This window comes from Phoxinus phoxinus (genome assembly GCF_949152265.1).
Source record: "Phoxinus phoxinus genome assembly, chromosome: 7".
Classification (NCBI taxonomy): Eukaryota; Metazoa; Chordata; class Actinopteri; order Cypriniformes; family Leuciscidae; genus Phoxinus; species Phoxinus phoxinus.
Window position 1 is genome coordinate 8,064,384 of NC_136882.1, and position 27,224 is coordinate 8,091,607.

At 38.5% G+C, this 27,224-nt stretch overlaps 1 protein-coding gene across 4 annotated transcripts in view; it reads right to left on the reverse strand.

Moving 5' to 3' along the window:
* Nucleotides 1-27,224, reverse strand: part of ubr3 (ubiquitin protein ligase E3 component n-recognin 3) — a 92,064-nt gene continuing 64,840 nt past the window's right edge. For all 4 annotated transcript variants that reach the window (XM_079617569.1, XM_079617567.1, XM_079617568.1 and 1 more), the window contains 10 exons: nt 24,303-24,388; nt 19,420-19,525; nt 17,218-17,318; nt 12,888-13,012; nt 10,295-10,402; nt 9,059-9,184; nt 8,663-8,839; nt 3,900-4,109; nt 3,667-3,806; nt 1-1,352 (listed from right to left, as the gene is read on the reverse strand). In XM_079617569.1, the coding sequence (XP_079473695.1) occupies nt 1,235-1,352; nt 3,667-3,806; nt 3,900-4,109; nt 8,663-8,839; nt 9,059-9,184; nt 10,295-10,402; nt 12,888-13,012; nt 17,218-17,318; nt 19,420-19,525; nt 24,303-24,388 (1,297 nt within the window). In that variant the 3' untranslated portion in view covers nt 1-1,234. The remainder of the gene's footprint in view (nt 1,353-3,666; nt 3,807-3,899; nt 4,110-8,662; nt 8,840-9,058; nt 9,185-10,294; nt 10,403-12,887; nt 13,013-17,217; nt 17,319-19,419; nt 19,526-24,302; nt 24,389-27,224) is intronic.

Sequence of the window (27,224 nt, forward strand, 5' to 3'; positions counted from 1 at the left end):
GCATTATAATATTTACAAATATATTGTTACATCTGAAATTTGTTTGTCGTGTTTTATTGCATGTGTTTACACTTTCTAAGTGAATAGATAAGTATTATAATGTATTACAACAGTGGTTACAATTATTGATGAGAACAAACAATGTATTATAAGGTGGATTACAAGGCATAATTAAAGCATTACAATAATACTTATGAAATAATTTCATAATGCATAATATTTAAAGACTTTAAGTAAAGTTTTACCACTTTTTCTTTTCTTATATTTATTATTTTCAAAAGGCCTTGGGTGAGAAAAGGATAACCTTTATGCAAGGGAAAGAGCCAAAGACCATAAAGCCTTGTCCTGTCTCCAGTCATATAATGTGCCAAGAAATGCTGTTTAAAGGGGAACAGGGGAATTTGTTTTCTATAATAAACTCAACAGACCAGCCAACCACCATCAAACACAGAGCCTTCATTAGAAAAAAGAAAAAAAGATGAAAATTGTAAAAAATATCTTTTTTTTTTTACAAAGGTATAATTTAGTTTTTTTTAAACAATGAATAGCAGCACTTTTTAAATATTAAAATCTTTTATCTGAGGCTACAAAACAAAAAACAAACAAAATAAAATACCTGAGGATGACTGCAACTACACCTCGACTCGGAGACAACTCGTGCTTTAGCTCTAATCTGTTTATATTTTGTCTCATACACTGCTTTTCAACTCAGTCACTCATATGAGATGTGTTTAAACACAAATAGCATGACATGACTGCACACATCGCACTGGTCATGGGGTGGTGGGGGGATATGTTGAGAGTCTTGGTACCTTTAGCATTCAAGGTTTTGATATTAATTCTGATATCTGTACATGATTTGTTTCAACGTTGGTCAGAATAGTTTTTTTCCCCCCAAGAATCTCTCATCTTAGTTTTCCAAATATTACAGAACGGGAGCATTTTTCCCATTTGTGCGTCTAACAGGATTGACACAGATTCACTCGATGTGCTTTCACTGTGAGCTTTGCTGGGACAAAAAAAAAATTCTCCCCTATAAATCCACACGAAAAAATTACTTTTAAACACACACGCACGCACACACGCTGTTAGTCATTAGGCTTGATTGTACACTAAACTTCACATGAACCCAGGCTGTGGCCAACTCAATGCAGGTTTCCATTAAATTACACGACAGAAATCCTCAGAGGATGACATCATGTGACCTGTCCTCTCCAGGATGTGGGCTGTACAGTTAAAGTCCATTGTAGTGGGGACCCCAGCGCTTGTTGATGTGGTCGAAGGTGTGTGACACCCACTGCTGCTCCAGGACGCGGTATCTCTCCTCACATAAATACAGAGGCTTTCCTCGACTGCAGAACAGAAAAGATCAGGAGGTTACGGCAGGAAAGGTAAACAGTTTATAAAAATGCCCCCCAAATTCAAAATAAGGGGGCAACAAAATGCCCCTTTACAATTTACAGCAATCGCTGTGAACAATTTTTTTTGACTGAGACCATACATTTAGACTCCTTTGTACATGTTTTTTAGGCAGCGTTTTGCAGCATTATAACACTCTAGAAATTTCTGTTGAGCTTATGAATTTAATGGCCAATCAGAGGCATTCAGATTAATCACATCTGAAAATGACGTTCTCACTTTGTTCAGTGCACATGCCCTCTGAATGAATTCTGCACTGTTCATTTTCTCATCATAAACAACAAAGAGCAGATGCAAAGCAAATGAGAGATTCATTTAGCTTCAGTGATTGAGTGAACGAGAATTTTTGTACATAAGTCAGTTTTATGCATTTTCAAATAATTAACATGTACTCCTCCTCCAAAGTAACATATTACACAATCAAAGATGGTCCAAGGACAGAGCCTTGAGGAACACCGCATTTATCAGACTGGTAAAACGCACTGAACTGAAGTCATGGACTACTTTTCAGTATTCTTTGCTCCATTTATGTATTTTCCTTACGTGGCAATGCAGAAGTAAGCCATTTTCTGTGATTGTGTGTGTACTTACGATTCATTAGCCGCTATAGTAAATAACTGGAAAAATAACAAAATGCAGTAAATGGCAAAATAATTTGCACTACAAACCAGTGAGTTTATGATTACAATAATACATTCAAATAATATAATAACAAAGAATAGTTTGCAATATCAAGCAACGTAACGGACAGTTTTTGTACAGCTAAAATAACTGGAAGCTGAGACAGGAAGCCTCGACACAATCGAGTTATAATAGCCGTGCCCTCTCTTATGTTAAGAATAAGGTGAATAGAAGTTATTCACAGTTTGTTTTTCATGATACTAAAATAACCAATGCAAAGTTTTGATTTCGAATGCATAAAAGCAATAAACTATTCAAAAACAGTTCTTAGCTTTTGTCTTTCTAGCCAGAATATGATGTGCCGCTTCCCAACTTTTTCCTTATGTATTCTATTAATTCACATATTTATAATAATTACTACAACATTGAGGGAAATAATCAACAATAATGATTTTTGTCATAAAATTGCAGCCCTGTCCTGTAACGAGTTCCTGTTTTTTAATGTTATAATTTATATACTTTTTGTAGGCTATTTACATTTAGCAAAACTTGTAAATATCACAATAGTTTTGTTTTTGAAAGAAGTCTTATGTTCACCAAGGATGTATTTATTTCATCAAAAAAGTAAACAAAACTGTGAAATTTCATTACAATTTAAAATAATTGTTTTTCTATTTTAATACAATGAAAAAATATTGATTTATTTATGTGAATGTAAAGCTAAATTTTTCAGCTTCAGTGTCACATGATTGTTCAGAAATCATTCATGCCGATTTGCTGCACAAGAAATATTTATTAGTATTATTATCAATGTTTTTTCTGCTTAACATTTTTGTGGAAACAATGATACCATTCAAACCATTCATTTGTGGTAACTATAAGACAAAAAAAAATAAACACTGTTATTCATCAAGGACATGCGCATTCAACAGTGAGAGTGAAGAATTTTTATAATGTTCCAAATATTTCTATTTAATATATCCTTTAATAACAGTTCATATCAAAATAAAAATATTATAATATAAAAATAAAAATATTAGAATGATTTCTGAAGGATCATGTGACACTGAAGACTGGAGTAATGATGCATATTAAAATGTATGAAAATAGAAAACAATTATTTTAGTTTGTAATAATATTTTTTAATAAATAAATGCAGCCTTGGTGAGCAGAATATACTTCTTTCGAAATTTAATCTTTCCAAACTTTTGACAGGTTCTGTACATTTATGCCAGCTTTGAGCAGTATTAAACAAGTGCCATGTCAGACGCTACTTCTGTTCTACCTGTGCAAAAAAAGATGGCTTTTGTTGATGTTAATAAGTCTATAGTATATAGCCTATTTTAGCCTATAGCCTATTTTGTTTTTTGTTAACAGCCTATAGTATTTTGATTGAAGTAACTGGTTAAATGTTAGTATTTGACATTAAAGACAACACAGATAAAATAATAATAGTTAATTCTTAAAATTGCCCTTACAAATAATGATAAAAAACCCTCCTGGAAATCAATTCCAGGGGCCAGATATTTCCCCTTAATGGAAAATGAAATTTCAGACCCTGCTTCTGAGACTCTCAGAATGAAATCTAGATGCAGTATCTGTCCATCAGAGCAGCAAGAGGGTTACCGTAGGTCTCGGTCCTCCTCTCCATGAGCGTCCAGATACACAGACCCCCACAGACAGAAGCGATGCCCTCGGATGATGATGATGACCGAGGCGTTTACCAGGAGGAAGATACCGGTCGCTGCTCCGCAGTGCTGGGAGTGCTTTGGATTAAAAAGAAAATGATATAATCATAATCAGCATCATCAGTGTTTGGATCGTTCAAACTGAGCTTTCAGCGTTTGCTCCACACTCACCAGCACACACTCACACACGCCCTGCTGTTTACAGCAGTGCCCCTTCAGGCAGACGAAGGCGCCGCACACCAGGCAGAGCGCAGGGTCTTTGGGGGTTTTCCCGCAGCTGGTGCAGGACTTCCTGTGGTAGAACTGGAAGATGGTGTTGTAATTGTCTGGGAGATGCAGGAGGCGAGGGGCGGCCCACTGCGGATCCTGAACCAACAGAGACTGAAGAGAGAGCAGAACAATCACTCAAGACGACAGATTTCATTAATTATGCTGTATGGAACTTTTTCACTCTACCAAAGCATACAAATACCATAACATTTTTGCGGAAATTTAGGAAACGCTAAGTTCACATATTCGTTTCTCTGAAAAAGACTTCTACACCCAGTTATTTTACTTTGAAATGTGGGTTTCCAGGCTGGAATGTTTGTTTTTGTTTTGGTCTGTGACACTGCACGTTGCTAATTTGTAAATTTTGATTGTCCATTGCGCTCGTTCCTGTTGCGTGTGCTCAAACTGGCAACCCGAGTGAGCGCCGTCCAGTCTGAGGAGAGGGAGGCGGGAGAAACGACGAACTCCGATATTTTGAATTCGACTGCAGTACCTATTTCGACCACTAGTCATTACATACTGCACCTTTAACTTTCGCTGTCAGTCAAAGCAACTCGTCACTTTGTCATATCTTGACACGTGTATTGAATCAGTGTCACATGTGTCGGCCATGCTCAATGTTTGACAAGAGTTTTCGGTGTACGCTTTTCAGGGGAGTCAACCTACAAACCTAATATTTCTCTCTCCATACTGAGGTTATCCTGAAATCACCATTAATTTGTATGGAATGTTGCATTTTTATATATTATTCTGTTTAAACAAAACATGTGCCCTTTTATTCTTTAATCAAAAATATTACCAGGGTGGGCAATAAGAATGTCCAACGGAGTTCCCATCCACAACAATTGTTTACCGTAAATATATACTTTTATACATATACTTTTTTTTTCAAAAGTTCAAAGTGGTCAGTAAGATTTTAAATGTTTAATTAAATGTGTCCAAACTTAATCGTACTGACCCCAAACTTTTGACCTGTAGTGTAAAACATCCAATCAAATCCAATCTATCAGATCTTTCTAACGTTAGTCAAACTTTATATTCTAATTATTCAAGACTGTGAGAACTGACGCACTACAAGACATTTTGTCATTGCTGTTTAAAGGGGTCATGCCATGGATTTTTTATTTTAATATGTTCAGCTTAAAAGAAAAAAATATATATATATACACAGGAAAATAGTTATTTTCATTTAAATGTTTTAAGGGGCGGCTCCTTAAACATCATTGCATAGGAAACAATATCAACGGCCACTCGCTATTAAACACGACATTATCATTTACAGACAAAGCAGTGCACTGCAGTCAGATCCAATACAGTCGGCTGCTTCATCTGTCAACAAATGTTTCTGAAAAGTGAAGCCAAAACGTCTCGATCGCCCCCCGGTGGCTGGTCCTAGTATAGGTCATAAACCCCACCTAACCGTGTTATTCAACCGGACGTGAGACCAACTAAACAATTAAATTACACTTAAATCAAAATTTACCCTATTTACTTTGTTAGCGGATATTACTAGTCTTGTGGTAAACAATTCATCTGTGCAAGTTAATACACAGAAAATTTTTTTTTGCCGTGGTTATCTTTAATCAAAGTTTGAAAAGTTACTTCCGGGTCTGGAATGGTTCTTTTTCTGATGACATAGGCTTGGCGGCTTGGGTTGCTTAAACGCTTAACCACGACCCTCAAACCTTTACTCTGCTATGGGCGAGAGATGGAGAGGAGGAGCGCTGAATAAAACCCTGCCCTCTGTTCAATATTCCCTTTCACTCGGAAATGCGTCACAACACTTGAGAAAAGTCGTTTGCAACTTCCGGTTCACGCAGACTTTAAAATATCTTTTTTTCAAAGGTGGTTTCTGTCATTTGCTGTCGTTCTTATCACGCTGATATAAGTTCATGGGTCTGTTTTTTAGTTAGTTACGAGATGGTATAAAAACGGTGGTGTAACGTCATGATTGACAGCTGTGATTGACAGGTTCTCTGAGCGAAGTAGTCACTGAAGCACCAACAAACTTTTTTTCGTGATCTTCGGAGGACTTACGAGATAGTATTTACTTTATTTTAACAAGCCTCTTGTCGAACTGCAATCAACAGACATCAAAATTGGAGCAGAACAGAGCAGACATAGGCCACTTGAAAGGTGCAGGGAGAGAGCATTCTGCGAGAGTGAGGGCAGGGCCTTGATTTCACGGCTTTACTTCCTGCTCACTACTGCGCAGGTCTGGTCCCGAGATCGCTACTGCGCAGACTCAAGACCCAAGATGTCAGCGCCAAATCGGGACAGTGGCGGCTTCAGTTCTCACCAATGGAAGACAGCGAAGGGGCGTCGTCCATCTTTTTTTACAGTCTATGGGTGTGGCCTATATTTTGATGATGAATAACTATTTGCTCTGGAGGCAGGCATATGCAAATGTATTTGCCTGTGTGATGTCACAGATCCCACAATATCGAAACTAACCATTTTTAACGGTACAAAGAGCCCTTATCAAAAGCTCAAGGCAAATTTGATTTCTCATGCCATGAACCCTTAAAGTTGTATTTTTGCAGCATAAAATCTTATTCGTTCAAAACCCTGCTCTGCAATCTTGAATATCAAAGAAGATGTTATTGAAGATGGTTACGCTTGGTTAGGTCACAGTGGTTAACAGTAATAAAAAAACAATTGGTTAAAACTAGGGATGGGGCCGATCCGATCCAGTATCGGTATCGGGGCCGATACCAGCGTAATTCACGTATCGGATTTTCCCGATCCAACCTGCGGAGATATCCGATATCCATGAGCCATGTCTGCGCTTTAACGTTGTCTGCTGAAATAACTCCAAAAGTGATTCCCGCCGGCGAGTCTGCTAGCTGGCTGCAAACTGTGGAATGGATTTCCTGAACGGAGGCGCGGCTCAATGAGACACAGAGTTATGAGACACGATCCCGCTCAGGAAAGCCATTCCGCAGTTTGCAGCCAGCTAGAGCAGGATAGCATTGAGCAGCATTGTGGCTAGCCAACATGTCCGCTGTGTGGAAATACTTCACACTGGAAACACCATAGACAGTATATAAACTGGACACAGCGACTCCATAGGTTTCAATAGAGAGAAGTGAAGTCAATTAGAAGCACTCACTTCCTGATCGCCAGGCGAACTGCGCAGGCTCAAACTGAGCTTGACGACGTAGATGTGACGTGAGCAACCTGTAGGTCTTCTAGTCGCTGTGCCGGGAGAAATCTGAATCATTCCCTTCCGAATCTCGCAGAGACAGAGAGCGTGAGCATTAGCTGTCCATGAGCTAGCAGCGGGAGCAACTTTATCACTCTCTATGGGCTTCTCCCTTGACTCTATGCCTCCACGTCCCCCGATTGCTTGCGAGCTTCTCTGCCTGTCCATACGGTAATTTTTCGACTTGTGCGACAGAGTCGCGCGGGTATGACGCAATCGTTAGCCTATTTTTACAAAAACTGCTTCTACGGGGCCATAACGTAAGATACAAGGTAATGGAGCCTTTTATACATTTTCGTGTTTCTTTAGAAATAAACAATGGACAAACGGTGTCTTTAAACGCCTCAGATGTAAAGTTATTCGCTGTCAAAGTGACGCCAAAATGAATGGGAGTCAATGGAATGCTAACAGCAGGTGGGGGTCCGCTAGCCAATGGCGGCGCCCGGGGATGCTTCAGTGTCTTCCGAAACACTGCCCCCCTGGGAAACACAGCAGAGTGCAATGTTTTCAAAGCTGTAATGCATAGGCGGAAGCTCCCTCGCATCGTACAACACAACGAACGCCATAAAACATTTAAAAAAGCACCACGTAAAAGAGCACGATGATTTTTTAGCCAGGGGGCAGAAAGACAACGGGAGCCGTCAGGAATCACTTCTGGAGTCATTCATGATAGCGGCTCACTGATGCCCGCGAACTAGTTAAAACCTCCGGAATCTAGAGCGAGCGCGCCCGCGAGACAGACTGTGCTCCAAACCGCGTAGCGCGTGCACGACAGAGAGGGAGAGAGAGCAAGAGACCGCGCGCGTGCCTCACGAAGCGCATGTAATATCATAGTGTGTGTGTGTGTGTAAAATATGTTTACAGTTATTGCACTTTTCTTATATTTATTTTCAAATATTTTACATTTTAAAAACATGATTTGTTGATTCTACAAGAGCCAGTGTTCTTGATTTGTGCTGTTCAGATGTACACTGTTTTATTGATAGTGTGTGTGTTAGATGTTTACACTTGCACGTTTCTTATATTTTCAAGACTTATGAAGTTATGAAATGTAGTCATGAAATGTAATAAATATTGACATGACAATCAATTTGAAATTCTTAGTTGCATATTTGTTTTCAGAATGGGATTTTTCCTGTCAACAGGATTTCCTATTTTTCTGACCTTATACTTACTTCAAGTTGCCTTTTGGGACATATATGCGTACATATCATACTTGCCTGTTGAGAGGAGTTTATTTCAGCATCATATAAAATCAACAAGAATGATAATAATAAAATTAAAGCAAACACAGCTCTGGTATCGGAATAGTATCGGTATCGGCCGATATCCAAATTCAGGTATCGGGATCGGAAGTGAAAAAATGTGGATCGGTGCATCCCTAGTTAAAACACTGACGTTAGCAACACATTAAATAAAACAGGGTTACAAAAAAATCAAGACACAAACAGACACTGACCACAGATTGCTGGGAGGGTGTACTGGACAGAGCGACGACCTCTGAACACCACTGGTTAATCAGATCGAAAGCGTTGAAGTTCCAGTCCAGACACGCTGCGCTGCTCATGGATCCACTGGACTGAACAGAACCAGTCAAACTCAGACACCCGGTCAGCAGAGAAAACTCCTCCTCCACCTGCGACGAGAGGCTGAATGTGAGCCAACGTGTGTGTGAGAACCTAGTTAACCAAAACTTTCATTTGGAGATTCATTTGAAAAACAGTATAACATTAGAATACAATTTTTTTTTTCCTCTTAGGGTGTGAGAGTTAGGTTACAGCATTTATAACTAGCTGTAGAAGTGTATGTAATATCCCCCATCTAGAGAGTGATGTAAATGTGTGTGTGTGTGTACCAGGCATCCGGGTAAGCTGTCTCCATACAGGTGGTGTTGCAGTAAACAGGACAGTCTCAGGAAGGGCAGACAGAACTGCTGTAGGGTGAACTCAATGGACTGAGGAGACCACACACTGGAGCTCAACTACACAGAGAAGACATCATTATTAACCCCTCATTAACACAAGATCTTTAAAAGAACAAGCTTTAGGATCAAATACAGTAACAGTGAGCTGCAGATCCCTATATACCGTATTTTCCGGACTATAAGTCGCACTTTTTTTCATAGTTTGGCTGGTCCTGCGACTTATAGTCAGGTGCGACTTATATATCAAAATGAATTCATACTGACTGAGATGAACCAAGAGAAAACATTACCGTCTACAGCCGCGAGAGGGCGCTCTAGTTGGCGGAGTTGTTCAGAAGCGACACAGAGGATGAAGAGTACAGTGATGAGGAATGAGATCGGGAGCTTGGTGAACTTGTTTACCGGTAACTTGTTGGACTCGCTGGCTTATGTTAATTTAGCCTATTCAGCCTCCCAGGTATATGTTCTTTATGCTATTGTGGAGCTGAATAACTTGCCTTTCCAGATTAAATGTCTGGTCTTGGTCTTGGATATTGTGAAAGAAATTTCTAAATAAATGCAACTTATAGTCCAGTGTGACTTATATATGTTTTTTTCCTCTTCATGACACATTTTTTGACTGATGCGACTTATACTCCGGAGCGACTTTTAGTCCGGAAAATACAGTAATAGATAATTACCCTTCTATGGCCAATTCTCATGAAACTATTTTCAAATTAAAAATTATACGTATAAGATGATGCACTGTGGTTCCAATTTTTTGGTTTTCACAAAAAAAAAAGAAACTAAGCAGCACAACATTTTTCAACATTGATAATTATCAGAAATGTTTCTTGAGCATCAAATCAGTATATTCAAATGATTTCAGAAGGATCATGTGACACTGAAGACTGGAGGAAGGATGCTGGCTTGTCAAAACAACAGGAGAAGAAAGTGAATAGATGCACTGTCCCATGACACATTTGCAAGATATGTCCAACAATGGGTCCTTGGATACATATTCTCATTAGAACTACTGATGCTGAATTTGTAAGTTAATGACTTAAATTATAATTTTTGTCCAATAAATTTGATTTGTAATTCGGATGGGTGCAGAGTACTTGGCCATCACATGTCACTCTCACTGTAGTGCTGTGCGGTCCTTTCGTGATGTTGAAGAGGACTCACCACGAATGCTTCCTCAGAGTTGGTGTCGTACACATCTTTGGCCTTCGTCAGCTCGGAGATCACGTGACCCAGGAGCGACTCCCATGATTTGTCAGAGTTTGGCATGTTCTGTGAATTAAAATAGCATTGAATATTATAAACTAAAGCAAAGAAAAAAAAGTGCTTTTTACTCCCTCCAGACTGGAATCACTGTCCTTGTACTAACTGGATTGAAATACTGTATATTGGCTGTTTCAAAACTTAGTGAGCTGACTATCTAGACAACATTAAATGCACCAATATTCCCCAATACTGCAGTCTAGGAAGGAACTAGCTAGGTTTTGAAACACCCTGTGTGTTGTTTTAAACCTAGTCATCAATTTGCAAAAGCAATAGAAGTTTCAGACAGAGAGAGATGTGCATTAAAGCAGTCTGACTGATGACATGAAACTTCACCTTAGTCCATTTATTTCTCATAAAGCCCATCTACACCAAAAATAGACATTTAATGGAATGCAGAAGCATTGCTAATGATCTCTTCGGTGCTAATGAAAACCTCTGAGAGCCATTTATCTGAAGGATTTCCTGTAGTAGCTCCTCGCTCTGGGTTTTCTGAAGATTATTGCCATCACCCCTTAAACAGGATTGAGGGCCAATAACACCTTCTTTCTCTTAATAAAATTTGTTTATTGTAAGTGTCTTAAAGAGATAGTTCACCCAAAAATGACATTTCTGTCATTAATCACCCTCATGTCGTTCCAAACCTGTGAGACTTGTTCATCTTCAGAACACATGAAGATCTTATTAATGAAGAGATTTCTGTCCCTACATTGACAGCTGCGCATTGACTACTATTTTGACGCTTCAAAAAGTCCACAAAGAGATCGAAAAACTAATCAATATGAATTGAGTGGTTTAGTCCAAATTTTCTGAAGAGACTCTATTGCTTTATAAGATGAACAGATTGAATTTAAGCTTTTATTCACATACAAACATTGTTCATGTTCGCTTGAGGTGCGAGAACCAATGAGGTTGTCGTATGTTACACAGCACAGCATCAGCGAACACCGAACCTGCTTGACGCGTGAGAACAAACCTTTTATAGAAGCTCAAACATGATGCGTAACATGAGAATGATCCTTATTGGTCCTTGCTGAAGCTCAAACGTGCTGCGTAACACAAGAATGAACCTCATTGGTTCTCGCACCTCAAGTGAACATGCTTGAGCTTCCGTTTACCACAACTGATGTGTGAGTTGATGTATGTTTATATGTGAATAAAAGCCTAAATTAAATCTGTTCATCATACAAAGCGATCGAGTCTCTTCAGAAAATGTGGACTAAACCGCTCAATTCATATGGATTAGTTGATTAGTATGATTAGTATTAACTTTTTGAAGTGTCAAAGTTGTAGTTTCATAGTCAATGTAGGAACAGAAATCTCTCAGATTTAATCAAAAAGTTCTTCATTTGTGCTCCTAAGTTGAACGAAAGTGTTACAGGTTTGGAACGACATGAGGGTGATTAATGACAGAAATACATTTTTTGGGTGAACTAACCCTTTAATGTGCAATTTAATCATCATAAAACGGATAGTTCTGCTCTGGAATCTGACTGGATTGAGCTGCTGTAAAATAAACAATATAAGTATCCACACCCATGACAAAAGATCAGTTGAATTCTGCATATAGCACCACTGTGACAGCCTACATCATGAACTGTGTTCGATATTGTTGATTATAATTGCAGTTCCACAACTCACATCCTCGCTATAACTGACCTAACGACAAGTAAATGACTGATAGCCCAAATAGCCAATCAAATCGCTGCACTGAAAAGCCTGGTTGCTATCAGCCATTTTGTCAACTGTCAGACACACACAAACTCTGTTTTGGCAAATTCTTTAAAGTATGGTATGCTGTTGTGGAACATGAAATTCAGATACTAGGTGTTCATTGCTCATTGCGTTACCGAAATCAGACTGTTGGGTCAGACTTTTGACATTGACCTTTGTTCATTTTAAACTTCTGTGATATCCATGATATTGCCCTATGCTTCATCATCAGAGAATTTGAGGATGATATTTTATGAATTTCCTCTGTAAATATCTATCTACATTTAGAGTAAACATCTGTATACTAAGAGCAAATAGGCTTCATCAAGATATTTGTGCATCTGTTGTTTTCATCTTATGTGTGGATCGTATGTTTTTACTTGAAAAACAAAAGAATGCTGAATTGGTTTTAAAGTAATAAATAATGTAGCCAAAGTTAACGTTATTTTAAGAAAAAAGAAAAAAAACACGTTTGCATCTGCAATTGTAACATTTTTCCTGTTAATGTCAATGCCTGTTCGACTTCTTGACAACTGCGTAGATTTCCTCTTGTTATTTCACTAATTTATCATCTTCTACTGTTATTTTAGTGTTTCAACATAACAACCTGATACAATGGTTGGACTTTCAGACTTTTGTGCAATGATAAACTATGATGAACTGCATTTGAAGTCTTTTTTTCCAAAATCATTAAGGGACATTTGGTCTGTCATTTTGACTGGTGTTTGTCTGTATACGTGATTGGCTGAGATGGTTGTGATGTAAGGCTCATTGGTCGCACCTTCTTGGCAGCTCCGGTGTTGCTCCAGGAGAGTCTCTCCTCACGGCTGAATCTGATGGACAGAGCGGCCAGAGCCTGTGTGAACTGCAGACTGTACAACACCTTCACCACACACGTGAAGTGCTCTGCACACAAACAACACACACAACATGCTTATCATCAACACAAGATGTAGTGTCTTATGTTTAAACATGAAATTAAAACAGATTTTCACTTCAATAAATGTTTGTGGTCATACTGTGCATTATTCATCCAAATATAATGACTTCATTAAGATTATGATGAAATAAAAACATTTTATTTCACTCATATTCCATAAGATTATGACTGTTGCATATTCTAGGTTATCACTTAAAAGGTGATTCACCCAAAAATAAATGTATATTTTATAAAATGTCTTCATTTGTGTTCCAAAGATGAACGAAAGTCTAACTGGTTTGGAACGACATGAGTAATTGATTATAATTTTTTTGATTGAACTATTAAAGCCTTCCCTGGGAATCGAACCCATGACCTTGATGTTGCCTCGCTCTACTGTTCAAGCAACAGGAACGCTAATGTCATTTATTCATACAAATGATCAAATTCTTTGTGTAAATTCAAGAACTTAATGTTTTTAACCCACGCCACAATGTTAGGTTAACAAATCTAATTTACCTGAAAAAGTGGTATTACATCTTGTGTTATCTCAGCCACTGTTAATGAAACTGCTTCGTAAAAAGAGACAGCATATTTAACATGGTGAGTTAATATTAAGTATATTGACATATGTCCTATATGACATAGTATTGTGTACATTGGTGTTGAACATTCAGTCAACAATACGCTACTGTTCAAAAGTTTGGGGTGGGTTTCTTTTTTAATGCTTTTGAAGAAAGTCTCACCAAGGCTGCATTTATTTGATTTTTTTTTCTCCCTATTTTGATATACAGTATATTTTCAAATATTGTTTATTCCTGTGATCAAAGTTGTATTTTTAGCATCATTATTCCAGTCTTCAGTGTCACATGATCATTCAGAAATCATTCGAATATGATGATTTGATGCTCAAGAAACATTTATTGTTATTATCAATGTTGAAAACGGTTGTGCTTTGAACGGTAGTGTACATTTCACATCTTCATTCTTGTCCATTGGAAATATATTGAACGATGCATTTTCAAATTAAATGTGACCCGAGACCTTGAGACAATAGGACAATTTAAACTGGACTTCTGTTCCTCACAAATTATGTTCATACACTAATTACAGTGGAATGCATCATTTGTAAAGACTATGGATAAAAGTGGGGCAATAACTACAATATCATTCTATCAAACATATCTTAAACTTTTACTTTGGTCCCCCCAAACTGTAAAAATGTCCTTCAATAAAAGCATCTGTTCCAATAACAAGATGCACAGAGAGACACCCACTCAAACAGCTCTACAGACAGCAGAGCTTTCAAGAGAATCATGGGGCTTTTGTTCAGACACAAAAATCAATCATGTGACTGCGTACAGAAAAAGGACATCTGATTTTTTTTTTTTGGAGAGGGTAATTAGCCCTTGTGTTCATGTAGCAGGTGTTAAGACCGGTTGTGAGATGAAAAGCCACACACACTCCACATGACACTCCATTAACATCCTCACCAGAGACAGACACCACACACACACACACACACACACACGTTTCTGTGTGGCGGCACTAAACTATTCTCCAACACACGCACAGCCTGTTTCTGTTCTAACACAAGCTTTATTGTCTTGTGTCTTCAGACTGATGGACCCGAATCGATCCTCTGCTCACAATGACAAAAAACATGACGCTTATTTGAGTCAATCAATAATTAGTGATTAACCAAGACAGTCCTGGCCCATCTAATGTCTAAACTCACATGTGAAGGGTAGTGTGTGTGAGGGGAAAGAGGAAGATGTTTTTCTTAAGTGCAGTCCATCTACTGTAGCAGAGAGCATCATGGTAATTTGCTCTCATGTGTTTTCTTCTGGTTGGCCTTGTGCATCACAACTGTCAACATTTTTAGGACTGAGTGTGTGTGTTTCAGATAAAACTGCATAGAAGCACTTTGCAGGAGGGAATAAAAAAAAAAATGATAAAAAAAAAACATTTGTTTTTTGTTCGTTGCTATTGTTGCCTCTAGCTTGCTCATTGGGGCATTAAAGCATTATGTGCGGACCTTCTAGAAGCTCCCTGTTTAAACTACATGTTTAAATATTTCCATTAATACTTTTTGATTACCACGTACTCTCGCCAACATTTAAATATCTTAATAGAACAATACCAACCAATATTTAAAGGGGTCATGAATTGAGAAATAACATTTTCCATGAGCTTTTGACATATGAGAGGCCATTATATTATAAGAATATCGAGTTTCAGAACTGAAAACTTCCTTGTTAGTCTAAAAACAGCTTTTATTGTAACCAAGCCCAGAGAACGACTCATTGTGGAATGTGCCAATCTATAGATCGGTGAAAGACCGCCTATGCAGAAGAACTCCTACTTCATCATTGCAACTTTAGCCCCGCCCACTGGCGCGTTAGTGAGATAATGAGGAGAGAAGAGTGATACAGGATCACTGGAAAAAAAATAACATTACCTTCCAAATTATCCTAATGCTAGGAATGTGGTTATTTATTTTCAACAATGTGAATGTCTCAGTTGAGCATTATTTATTTGTATTCGGTACATTGCACTGTGGATTCTTTGGTAAATCAGTTGCAATTTCGGCGCAGGTTTTGCAAACAGCGTTTGACGATATGGACTCGACAGTAATGCCACGACATGCAAGTATCAACACGGTTACTTGCATGTAGTGACCAGTGATTTCTGATATGTAATGATTCATGTAGCTACAGTCCGATGTTCTTTGTCTATGTGTCAGTGAATCAAACCAAAACTGTCAACTTCACATTGTTTCTCTTAGTAGGATGAAAATAATCTGTTATTTAAACTGTGATTAAATTTAGAAAGCGATCAAAGAACACTTCCTTTACAATTGCTAGAGCTGTCAATCAAACAGTGTGAGTTTATCTGTGACTGAGTTTCTGGACTCGTGCCAAAACTCCCGTAAAAATCAACATTTACATCGTGTTTGCACTGATAGTTATGATGAAAACATTCGTTAGTGTGCATTCATAGAATTGCAAAGACGAGATCACTGTATTCATGCGCTCAACATGTCTGTGATCGGCTTCAATGCTCATCACTGCAACCTTTCATGCCACCATCTAAATTTAATTGAATAGATCTAAATATAATGCTATAATAAACACATTTCACGATTAGTAAATCTGGAGAGCTATAATAGTAAAAACAAGCTAAACGTTTTTGAGAAAGATCCACATGCAATACTTATTTCAAATGCAAAGGCGTTAGCCAATCACAGCAGTGGGAAGTCTCGCACAGACACGCCCCTTCAAACAGGGCTAAAATCTGGGTAGGAAAAATGCCTTTTACTTCTAAATTATGTAAATTTGTAATATAAAAATCATACTAACATTATAAGTGCACCCCAGGAAACATTATAAAACAATAAAACAATGCAGTTCATGACCCCTTTAATTCTCTTAATTGCCTTTGAATCCTCCAGGGTTCCCACACATTTTCCATTTCAAAATTCCATACTTTTCCAGACTCAAATTTACAAACCTCTCTGTAGATTTTCAGACCACATTTAAATTGGTATTTAAATATTATTTAACTATTATGCTTGTTCAAATATTCCCTTTAATGCTGTAATGCAGCTTTCTGCAAAGTTATGAAGACGAAAGAGCACGCAATAAATAAAGTTGTTGTTTCTCAAAAGAAATAATCGACTCTGAAAGCCTAAACGAGTCGTCAGGAATTTGAATCTTTCGCACACGTGTGTCCAAATCACTGTGGCAAATGTGCTAGACAACACTTTTAATACAATGTAGCTAGATCTAAATCTGGAGGATCATTGTATCATCATTATACAGTTTAAATTGCTATATTTAATTGATCTATCGAAATAAAGTTCAGACAGAAACTTTTGGTTGCTGTGTTTAACTGGTTTTGTAAAAGCATGAAGGCAGTACTTTAAATTGGAATTGATTGGTAGAAATGCCTTTACTTAATTCTGGGTTTACGTACAGGTCAGGGTGTAAGACTGAATGTTTTTGATTGAACATTTTCCTTTTTAAATCAAATTTTCATCATTAACTGTTAATCTGTCAGGCTTAATCGATAAATTAGTCATTAAGAAAGTCTTTCGCCATAATTAAACATGAACAGTATTTGTGATTCATGTTACTGTGTGTGTGTGTGTGTGTGTGTGTGTGTGTGTGTGTGTGTGTGTGTGTGTTACCTTTGCGTAAAGGCTGAGGCATGGTGAGGATGAAGATGATGAGGAGGGACGGGACATCTCTGAAGAGCATGGGCACCTCAGGACGTTCATCATCACAGAACCTGCACACAAAACACAGAATCATACAACAGAACAACACTAAATGCTGTAGAGAAACACACAAAACACATGATGTAAAGATCAAATACACACAGCATTTTTAACTTGGGTGCATGAAACTATGTGATCTTCTACAGACGACACTATCTTGCACACACAACAGCACAACTTAAATCATCATGTAAAAACCGGACCATCACTGTGGGCGAATATTCATGAGGCTTCAAATCCTTTCAAGACAATTTTACTGTACAGTAGGTGGGCAGGTTACATAAAAAAAAACAAAAAAAAAACAAGACTGCAATTAAAATATAAAATAAAACATAACAGCAAATATTTATTTATTCACTTATATTAAAAACTATCTGAGTGTGTGGGACTGCCCATTAGAGAAGAAATCTGAACCGAGCTTTTGTGCATATTGGCCCTAAATGGTGTTTGGACACTACTGCAAACACTAAAGTAATACACACTACTGCAAACACTCAAATAACACACACACAATGACATTCAATGACTTTACTGTCCAAACACAACTCTGAGATCATCTTTTTTCAGCTTGACAAGTGATTGTGGGCAGGCAGAAACCGGGACAGCAGCTTTTATTCTAATTACTGTATTAATAGCTCAGCGAATGTGCCCGCGGGTTCTAGTGACAGAGTTTTCCGTCAAAAGCCCCAAACAAGGCATTTATAAATACATCTGCGTCCCCTCGGAGCCGGAGTCCAGCCCGGCTAACAGTCCTAAGAGACGCGCGGGTGAAAACACTGTGTTAGCGCCCGACCGCAGGAGAAATGAGGCCACTTAGCCAGCCCGAGAGTGTTAAGTGCCTTTTAAACAGGAGACGTGATGAGCAGTAACCTCCGCACAGCCATAAACCCTCCAAATAAACCACAGCACTCAAGACATGTAGTGCTGCACACCATCATTTGCGAGATGCAGCAGTTATTGGTATCTATGGAAACCCCATTTGCTCTAATGTCTCTCTCGCTCTCTTTCAGAAAGATGCAGCAGCAACACCATGAAAGCCAGTGAGTAACAATAATACTTCTTTTAGCAAATGTTGTCATCGTCTTTTATTTTATTTTAAATACAATACCATTTATAGGTGCAAAACTCTAGTGTTTATGTGTACTGTTATCAATATTTGAGTCAAGTTTGAGTCTTTTTGACTGATTAAATAGTCATTTTAAATAGTCATTCACTGGTCTCACTGTTTTTTTGTGTGCAAAACTTTGTGAATAACACATAAAACTAGTGATTTTGAAATTAATTAGAACTTTAAAAACAGTATATTTTAAAACATTCAGATACTACCATTCAAAAGTTAAACTACTGCAATTATGTGTAATTACCATTTTTAACCATTTTTTTAAATAATTATTAAATTCAGCACAATAAATGATAATGTAATGTATTGACATAATTGTACTTTACAAATCCACACTAGTTTATACAAATATGGATTTGGACAAATATCTTTTTTAATATATTTTAAAATGTAATTTATTCCTGTGATCAAAGCTGAATTTTCAGCATCATTATAAATTATCAATTTAATGTATCCTTGCTGAATAACAGTCTAATATTTTGAACGGTAGCATATGTAGGAAGACTTTGATTATTTTATTGGCAATGCATCATGGGAGTAAGCGCTCGCACAAGTTCTTTTGTCAAAATTCCATAATTAGAGTAAATTCTCTGATTGCTGGATCTCTCTGCAGGATTATGGGTAGTGCAGTTGTACAGTGAGAGTTCAGAAATGTAACGATTTCATAAAAAAGATTGATCTCTGATCAGTTCAGGAAATGTGTGTGTACGTTTGGCTATACTTGTGAGGGCAAAACGTCCAAATATCATGACAACAGAGGCTTATGAATCGAGAACAGGCTTATAAGGACGTTTTTGTTTAAAATGAGTGTTTTGCACATATTTCTGTGATGTGTAGGTTCAGGGGATGGGTTGGATTAGGTAATGGAAACTATCATTAACCTGATGTAAAATCAATGGAAGTCTATGTAACGTCCTCACTAATATAGTGAAACAAACGTGTGTGTGTGTGTGTGTGTGTGTGTGTGTGTGTGTGTGTGTGTGTATACTCACTCAGGCTCTCTGCTGTGCGTGGTCTGTGTGAGTCTGGTCCAGGGGTTGTATGCTGAATCTATGCTGTAGAGACGCATGTGCATGGCCAGCACATGAAACAGCTGATCTGAAACAGAACACACACACACACACACACAAGTGTTAGTGTTTATAACATGATAAATGGAGTTTGCGTAAAGCCTCTAGGTGTGTACGAGGAAGTGACAGACATTAGACCTCATGAAAACTCAGATCAATGTCTTTAACACATGCTGGACAGAGCAGAACATGTGTTAAAGGCATTGAACCCACCGGACACTCTCAAAGCCTGAAGAACCTGCAACTGTACCTCAGATTACAACACAAACCCGCTGCTGGGAACTAAACAAAAAAACATTCGTACAAATGAGGTTTCAAGGATGATGACAAGCAGAAGAACATGTGGCTATGCACCATTTCTGCAGTATTTATACTGCATATACACTACCAGTTTTTAAAGCTTGGGGTCTGTAAGCTTTAGTAAACCATTTATTTAATGAATTATATTATTTATTTATTTGAAGCAATACAATTGATATTTAAAATAAACGTTTTCTATTGTTAATTATTTGAAAATGTTATTTATTCCTGTGATCAAAGCTGAATTTTCAGCATCACATGTCACATGATCCTTCAGAAATCATTCTGATATGCTGATTTGGTGCTCAAAAAACATTTATGTTTATTATCAATGTTGAAAACAGGTGTGCTGCTTCATATCTTTGTGGAAACCGTGATACATTTTTTATACATGTTATCACTCTATTCTCAACATGTCTAAGATGACCGAAGCTTATGTCCGCATACACTCATCAAGCACTCTAAAAATAGAGGTTCATTAACCTACTTCTGTGAGCAGGACATCTAGTGCAGGTGAACCGTTTGTGACTGCAACATCTATGATTTAGACAGTAACATAATAAGGCACATTTACACTACGTCAGCCTTTAATTACTCATTTTTATCCAGTGAATGCAACAAAAGTAGTGGCATCTCTCTCAGACTCATTAAAACACCAGTAACATTCAAGAAGCTGGCTTATCTACAGACTCATGAGAGAGCGATAGCACCACCTACAGGCCATCACTAAGTTATGAATAACTTAGCTCACCATCTTGTTCTTGGCTAGTTCATCCAACAGTAAAACTATCATAAACGACTCTTAAAGACAGGGTTATAGCCACTCTATTGCACGGTCCTTACATACATGTTTAGGGTCCGTCTCCTTCCCTAATGTCTCAGACAACTAGCAATACGTTTAGGTGTTAAAAATCTTGTTTGCATTTTGTTGCAAAAATGTTTGTGAATGCCCTCTAAACCTCAGACATAATGGCACAAGGCAATATGCGAGATCTTCAGATATTTATTCCGTTCCTCCATCCTCTCGTTTCTACCCATTTCCCAATCACTTCATCATGAAGCCTGACAGCTGAACCTGAGATCTCTGCATCGCTCTATTCCTCGTTCACATCGGTCCCTCCACCGCCTATCCTCACACACACACACTCTCCGGCTCCATATTGATCTTGTGTCTCCACACACCTGTGATTATAGTGTTCACACTCGGCCCTCTTCACACGCCATCGATCACACACAGACACGAAACACGAGCGAGAGAGACTTAGATGTTCAACTGTCGAAAGTGAATGACCTCCAATCTACACTAACATGCAGAGAAACATTTTACATCAAATGACACTCAAATTCTCCAAAATACAACCCAGAATCCCTCTGACTAAACTCGAGGACATCTGACAGCAGTGGAATAAAACAGAGTCAATATCTAAGGCAAGTACTAACAAGACACTTTCATCTGAACAAATCAATAACCTTAACTTTTAAACTTCGTCATGTCAATTGTTCTGTACAGTTCCATGGACATTTTTGGACAAGTGCGATGTTTATTTTTATACCATGGTCTGTCTGAATACTTGATTCTGATTGGCTGTGCGTTCAAACTGCTTATCAAATTATTGGTCAATCGCGCCATCCGGCGGTATGTTATTCCTCGGTAACAACCGCTGAAAACAGATAATCAGGTTTATCCGGGTTACTCAGCAGCGATATATGCTTGCTAGGAACGTTTTTTTCTTCATGGAAGTTTTGCGTTTGGTGAGATAATTAAATATTAAAACTCAACATTTTGTGTACAGTTATTTAATTATGTCATCAGGTAACGCGGACTCGCTCTCTCGTTTCATACAAACGAAGCTGCTGCCATTTTGCGACTATTGTTTTGAACACTGTATAAGATAAACAGGTACGATTTAAAAAAAACTTTCATATCAGATCAATATCTCCAATCTTCATAATTATTTATGTGGCAAAATGCTGTTTTCATCAAAGAATCCTGAAAAAAATTATACACCACTGTTTTAAACATTGATAATAAAAAGAAATGTTTCTTGAGCATCAAATCATCATATTAGAATGATCTCTGAAGGATCATGTGACACTGAAGACTGGAGTAATGATGCTGAAAATTCAGCTTTGATTACAGGAATAAATTACATTATATATTCAAATAGAAAACAGTTATTTAAAATTGTAATAGTATTTCACAATCTTACTGTGTTGTATTTTTAATCAAATAAAGGCAGCTTTGGTGAACATAAGAGACTAAAACAAATCATACCAATCCCAAACTTTGGAACGGCAGTGTGTGTGTGTGTGTAAGAATATAGGCCTATAAATATAATTACTGTAGTAATTAATTGTTATATTGGAATTACTCCATAGTGACAGATGCCCCTTTTTTACATTCGAGCCTTGAGGAACTCTGCACACATTGGCTTGATTTGAATAACTTTAACGTACTTGAAGTGTGCAAACACTAAGAAAATACAAGTATCAGATTGAGACTCAGTATCGGGTCAATATTAAATGACTCGGATTGATTGAAAACCTGATCGGGACATCCCTACCAAACAACCACTCGCAACACGGCGGTGAGATCTGCACAGCCACTCACATTCTCTTTCTGTGTCCATACTTTCTATTTTCTTAGTCTCAGTACATTAGAGCTTAGCAAGAGAACGAGTAAATCTGGCCCTCTCTATGGATGTGTGTTTAATGTAGCTCAGAAAATGGCTGCTTTGCTGGAGTGTGAAATCTCTTCAGCTGCGCTTGTGTCAGGATTTTTTCATAACAGCTCAAAGTCTGCACACACACTCATTTATAGAGAGCCAGCGTGTGGATGTGTGTCGATTGACTGGCATCAGCATACAAATATATCATCCACAGTCCACCATCCCAGAAGAATGCCATTCCTGAACAATTAGAACAGTCCGTTCCCATTTGAATCATGGACCGTAGAGTCCACTTGGGAAATTTCACTTGCGGTGCCGTTGTGTAGTGGTTAGGGTTCAAGGCTGGTAACTGCAAGGTTGAATTCCCCTAAGGCCCTATCAATGAACTCTTTGTATCCTTGAACACTAAATTGAAGACAGTGAACTTCAGATTACTCCAGATAATTAAAGTGTAATAAGTTCATTACCAGTGGCTGACACATTCAAGGTCAGCGTCATGTCTAAAGAGCAGTGTGACTGACATACGTAGAATAGCAAATGATACGTACACAAAACTGCTGTAATTAAATGAATACATTTACTCAATTCACAAAAGAATTTAAAAGTGAACATGTTTATTTTCAATTATCAATGCTGACGTGGATTTGGGAACTGAAAACATCTGCCAAGTGGACACTGTTAGATGCTGAAAATCACAAAATGACCAAGCCTGGCACAAAATACTTTAAAGAAAGAGTGTGTTCACAATTCACGTTTGGTTTGATTAAAACAAACTCTTGTTTCAAACTCTCTGTTGGTACCAAACAAGCAGACCGAGACCGACCAAACGCAGGATGTAATGTCACAAGATGCAATCCTAAAGAGTATGGATATATGAGAATTCTGGCCAATACCGATAACCGATAATTCTGTATATTTGAAAGCCGATAACCGATATATTGGCCGATAAATCTAAATCCAAATTGTTATATCATTTCAAGAGCCTGATAACAAAAACAAAAGTCTCACAATGTCTCAAGCACACAATTATAATGTTCTCATTAACATTTTATGTAGTCTATATAACAGACGTGCGCTGCACATGTTGCACTTTACTGTATTATCCTTTTTTGAAGTGATTCCAATCATATTTCAAGTAATTCAAAAACAAAGTGTCTCAGCTGAAGTAAATAATACATTAATATATCGGTCAAATTTTCTTATTGACCCGATAACGAGAACTTTAAAAATGAACATATATCGACCAATACCGATATGGTGGCTGATATATTAAGATTCTTCTTGTCATAGTTGCAATGTTGTCCATTAGAGTTCAGTACAGGCATTAGAACCGCTATCTCCTTACAGAAGATATGTTAGTGTGTGCAACGGAGGAATTCCTGCCGCTGTTTTGACATTTTATGACCTCTTTATGAGTTCTCAACTGGTAAAAAAAAAAAAACTATATGTACACGCATACAACGAGAGCATTGAGCGCACAGCACTGTTCTGGATGTTCAGTGAATTCCGTTGCAAAATATAAATGATCTAATCAGGATGTGAACATATCATTGCCTTTTATCTTTCGGTTTGGTGTTACAAAAATGACAGGGCTAATCGAAAAAGGACAAAAAAAATAAATAAATAAATAATTAGGACCGAACCTGTGAACTTTGCTAACTCTGCATTACTCCCTAACAAAGCTGTTAGTATTCTCTGGAAATGTTGACATTTAGTCACTCAAATTGTACACTGATAACAATCTATAAATGTTAAAAAAAAGCTAAACAAAATATATCCAACAAAACATTAAACTCAGAAAACAAAAAGAGAGGGGAAAAAAAGAGAAAAACTCACTGAGACAGGAGCGTTTGGCGGCAGCACTGGCCCCCCCACTGCACAGATCCCCCCCACGATGAACCAACTCTAACTCCAGATTAGTCCTGAGAGAGAGAGAGAGAGAGAGAGAGAGAGAGAGAGAGAGAGAGAGAGAGAGAGAGAGAGAGAGAGAGAGAGAGTTAGTCAACATGTGGACTAGAGCAGCTCTGAGGGAAACTAGGTTTTTGAGCTGGACCTATCCTTTTACAATGCCTTCTAAAACCCTGGAATACATTTTAATGCAAGCTAAAGAATGAGCAACACAAATAAAAGAATGGAACACAGAAAAGACAGCAAGAAAGAAATATAGCTGCAAGCAGCGATTACGGGCCCAAGCCGGTGGCACCGTATATATATATATATATATATATATATATAAAAAGCCGCCACCCCGTTGCCTTTCGGGTTCCTGTGCACGACGGGCAATAACGTAACCCCGCTTTGACTGTCGAGAAGAAGTCTGCTTTAGAGCTTGTATCAGTGTGAGTCTTTCTGCTCCCCTCCAAACACACACAGAAAAGGGGGGGGACTCACATTAGTTACATCCATGTGATCGCTCTCTTACAACAAACACGCTACTGAAGTTTCATCAAGATCAATAAATGTATGAAGACGTTATAAAAGATCGTGTTTCTCTTTACTCGCCATAATTTCGTTTCCTCGCCACGGCCAAACTGTTCGAGATATCAAAAATCCGTCAGCAATTTAGTATCCTCAATGTCTTGTCGTCAGGCTGACCGAGTTTGGTTGCGATTAGATGAATTTTCTAGAAAGAGTGTTTCAAATTCCAGGGGCATGCGTTTTCATACCACCCACAATAGCCGACTTCCTGTTGGGCTGGCGTAAAACTTAGAGCACGAAAGTTGTTCGGCCCGATGAGATCTAAATGTGTACCGAGTTTCATATTATTACATGCAAGCGTGTTTGATATACGGACAAGTGTTTGAATCCCATTCCAGGGGGCGCTGTCGAGCCCCCCTGCCACACCCGGGTACCAGCTTCAGCCTGGCCCTGATGGCCGCGGGTTCTGACCTGTGTGCAAAATTTCAAGAGTTTTCGAGCACGTTAAGGGCCCCAAAAGTGCCCGAGATTTTGCACACAGCAGAGAAAGGGTTAAACTAAACTAGCCCCCCTCCTCACACACACACACACACACATACACAGATCCCCCCCTCCCCTCCCCACCCCACACAGACAGACACACACACACAGAATGGCAGAGAGACAGAGAGAGACACAATTCACATTCAAACCACAATATCTAACTTTCTGTTGGTCGGAGCTAATGACTGTAAATTAGAAAGTTGTTCGGCTTGATAAGATCAATATACACGCTGAGTTTTGTAACTGTAGGTAAAACTATAACTAAGTTATAACACACTTTATGCATCCTTTTGTAATCATAAATTCGTTTCCTCGCCACGGCCAAACCGTTCGAGATATCAAAAATCCGTCCGCAATTTAGCATCCTCCATGTCTTGACTTCATGCACACCGAGTTTCGTGGTCATCGGATGAATTCTCTGGGAGAAGTGTTTCAAATGCCAGAACATGCGTTTCCATACAGCCCATAATAGCTAACTTCCTGTTGGACTGGCGTAAAACTTAGAGCACGAAAGTTGTTCGGCCCGATGAGATCTATATGTGTACCGAGTTTCATATTATTACATGCAAGCGTGTTTGATATATGGACATGTTTTTGAATCCCATTCCAGGGGGCGCTGCCGAGCCCCCCTGCCACGCCCGGGTACCAGCTTCAGTCGGGCCCTGATGGCCGCGGGTTCTGACATTTGTGCAAAGTTTCAAGAGTTTTTGAGCACGTTAAGGGCCCCAAAAGTGCCCGAGAAGTCCCACACAGCAGAGAAAGGGTTAAAATAAAGCCCCCCTCCTCTCTCACACACACAGACACTGAGAGAGACTGGCAAAATTCCCATCAAATCACATTCAAACCAAAATATCTGACTTCCTGTTGGTCGGAGCTAATGACTGTAAATTAGAAAGTTGTCCGGATCGGGGAGATAAATATAGATACCGATTTTTGTTACTGTAGGTAAAACTAATACCCCATTTTTGACTAAAGGTGACGCTACTGAGCCCCTTACCACGCCCGTTTCTGAAACTGTGCACAAGTGTACTAGGCAATAAATGTAAAGTGTCTGTTGAGTTTCATGCAATTTGAAGTATGCTAAGAGTCTCAAAAACTTTAAAAAAGAATATTAAAGTTTGATGCGTTGCCATGGCGACAGTATTAAAGATATCAATAATCCTTTCACAGGTCTACATCTGTCGTGTGTTTACATTATACAGATGAAGTTTGAAGCAAATCGGGTAAAAATAAGAGGGTGATTTCAAAGCATTTCGAAAGTGACACACTTCCTGCTGCCAGTTGGTGGCGCTATAACTTTGACTCACAATAGTCACATCCATGTGATCGGCCTCTTACAGCGAACACACTGCTGAAGTTTCATCAAGATCAGTTAATGTATGCAGAAGTTATAACACACTTCCTGTTTCCAATATTCGCCATAAATTTGTTTCCTCGCCACGGCCAAACCGTTCGAGATATCAAAAATCCCCTCGCAATTTAGCATCTTCCATGTCTTGACTTCATGCACACCGAGTTTCGTGGTCATCGGATGAATTCTCTGGGAGAAGTGTTTCAAATGCCAGAACATGCGTTTCCATACAGCCCATAATAGCTGACTTCCTGTTGGACTGGCGTAAAACTTAGAGCACGAAAGTTGTTCGGCCCGATGAGATCTATATGTGTACCGAGTTTCATATTATTAAATGCAAGCGTGTTTGATATATGGACATGTTTTTGAATCCCATTCCAGGGGGCGCTGGCGAGCCCCCCTGCCACGCCCGGGTACCAGCTTCAGTGCGGCCCTAATGGCCGCGG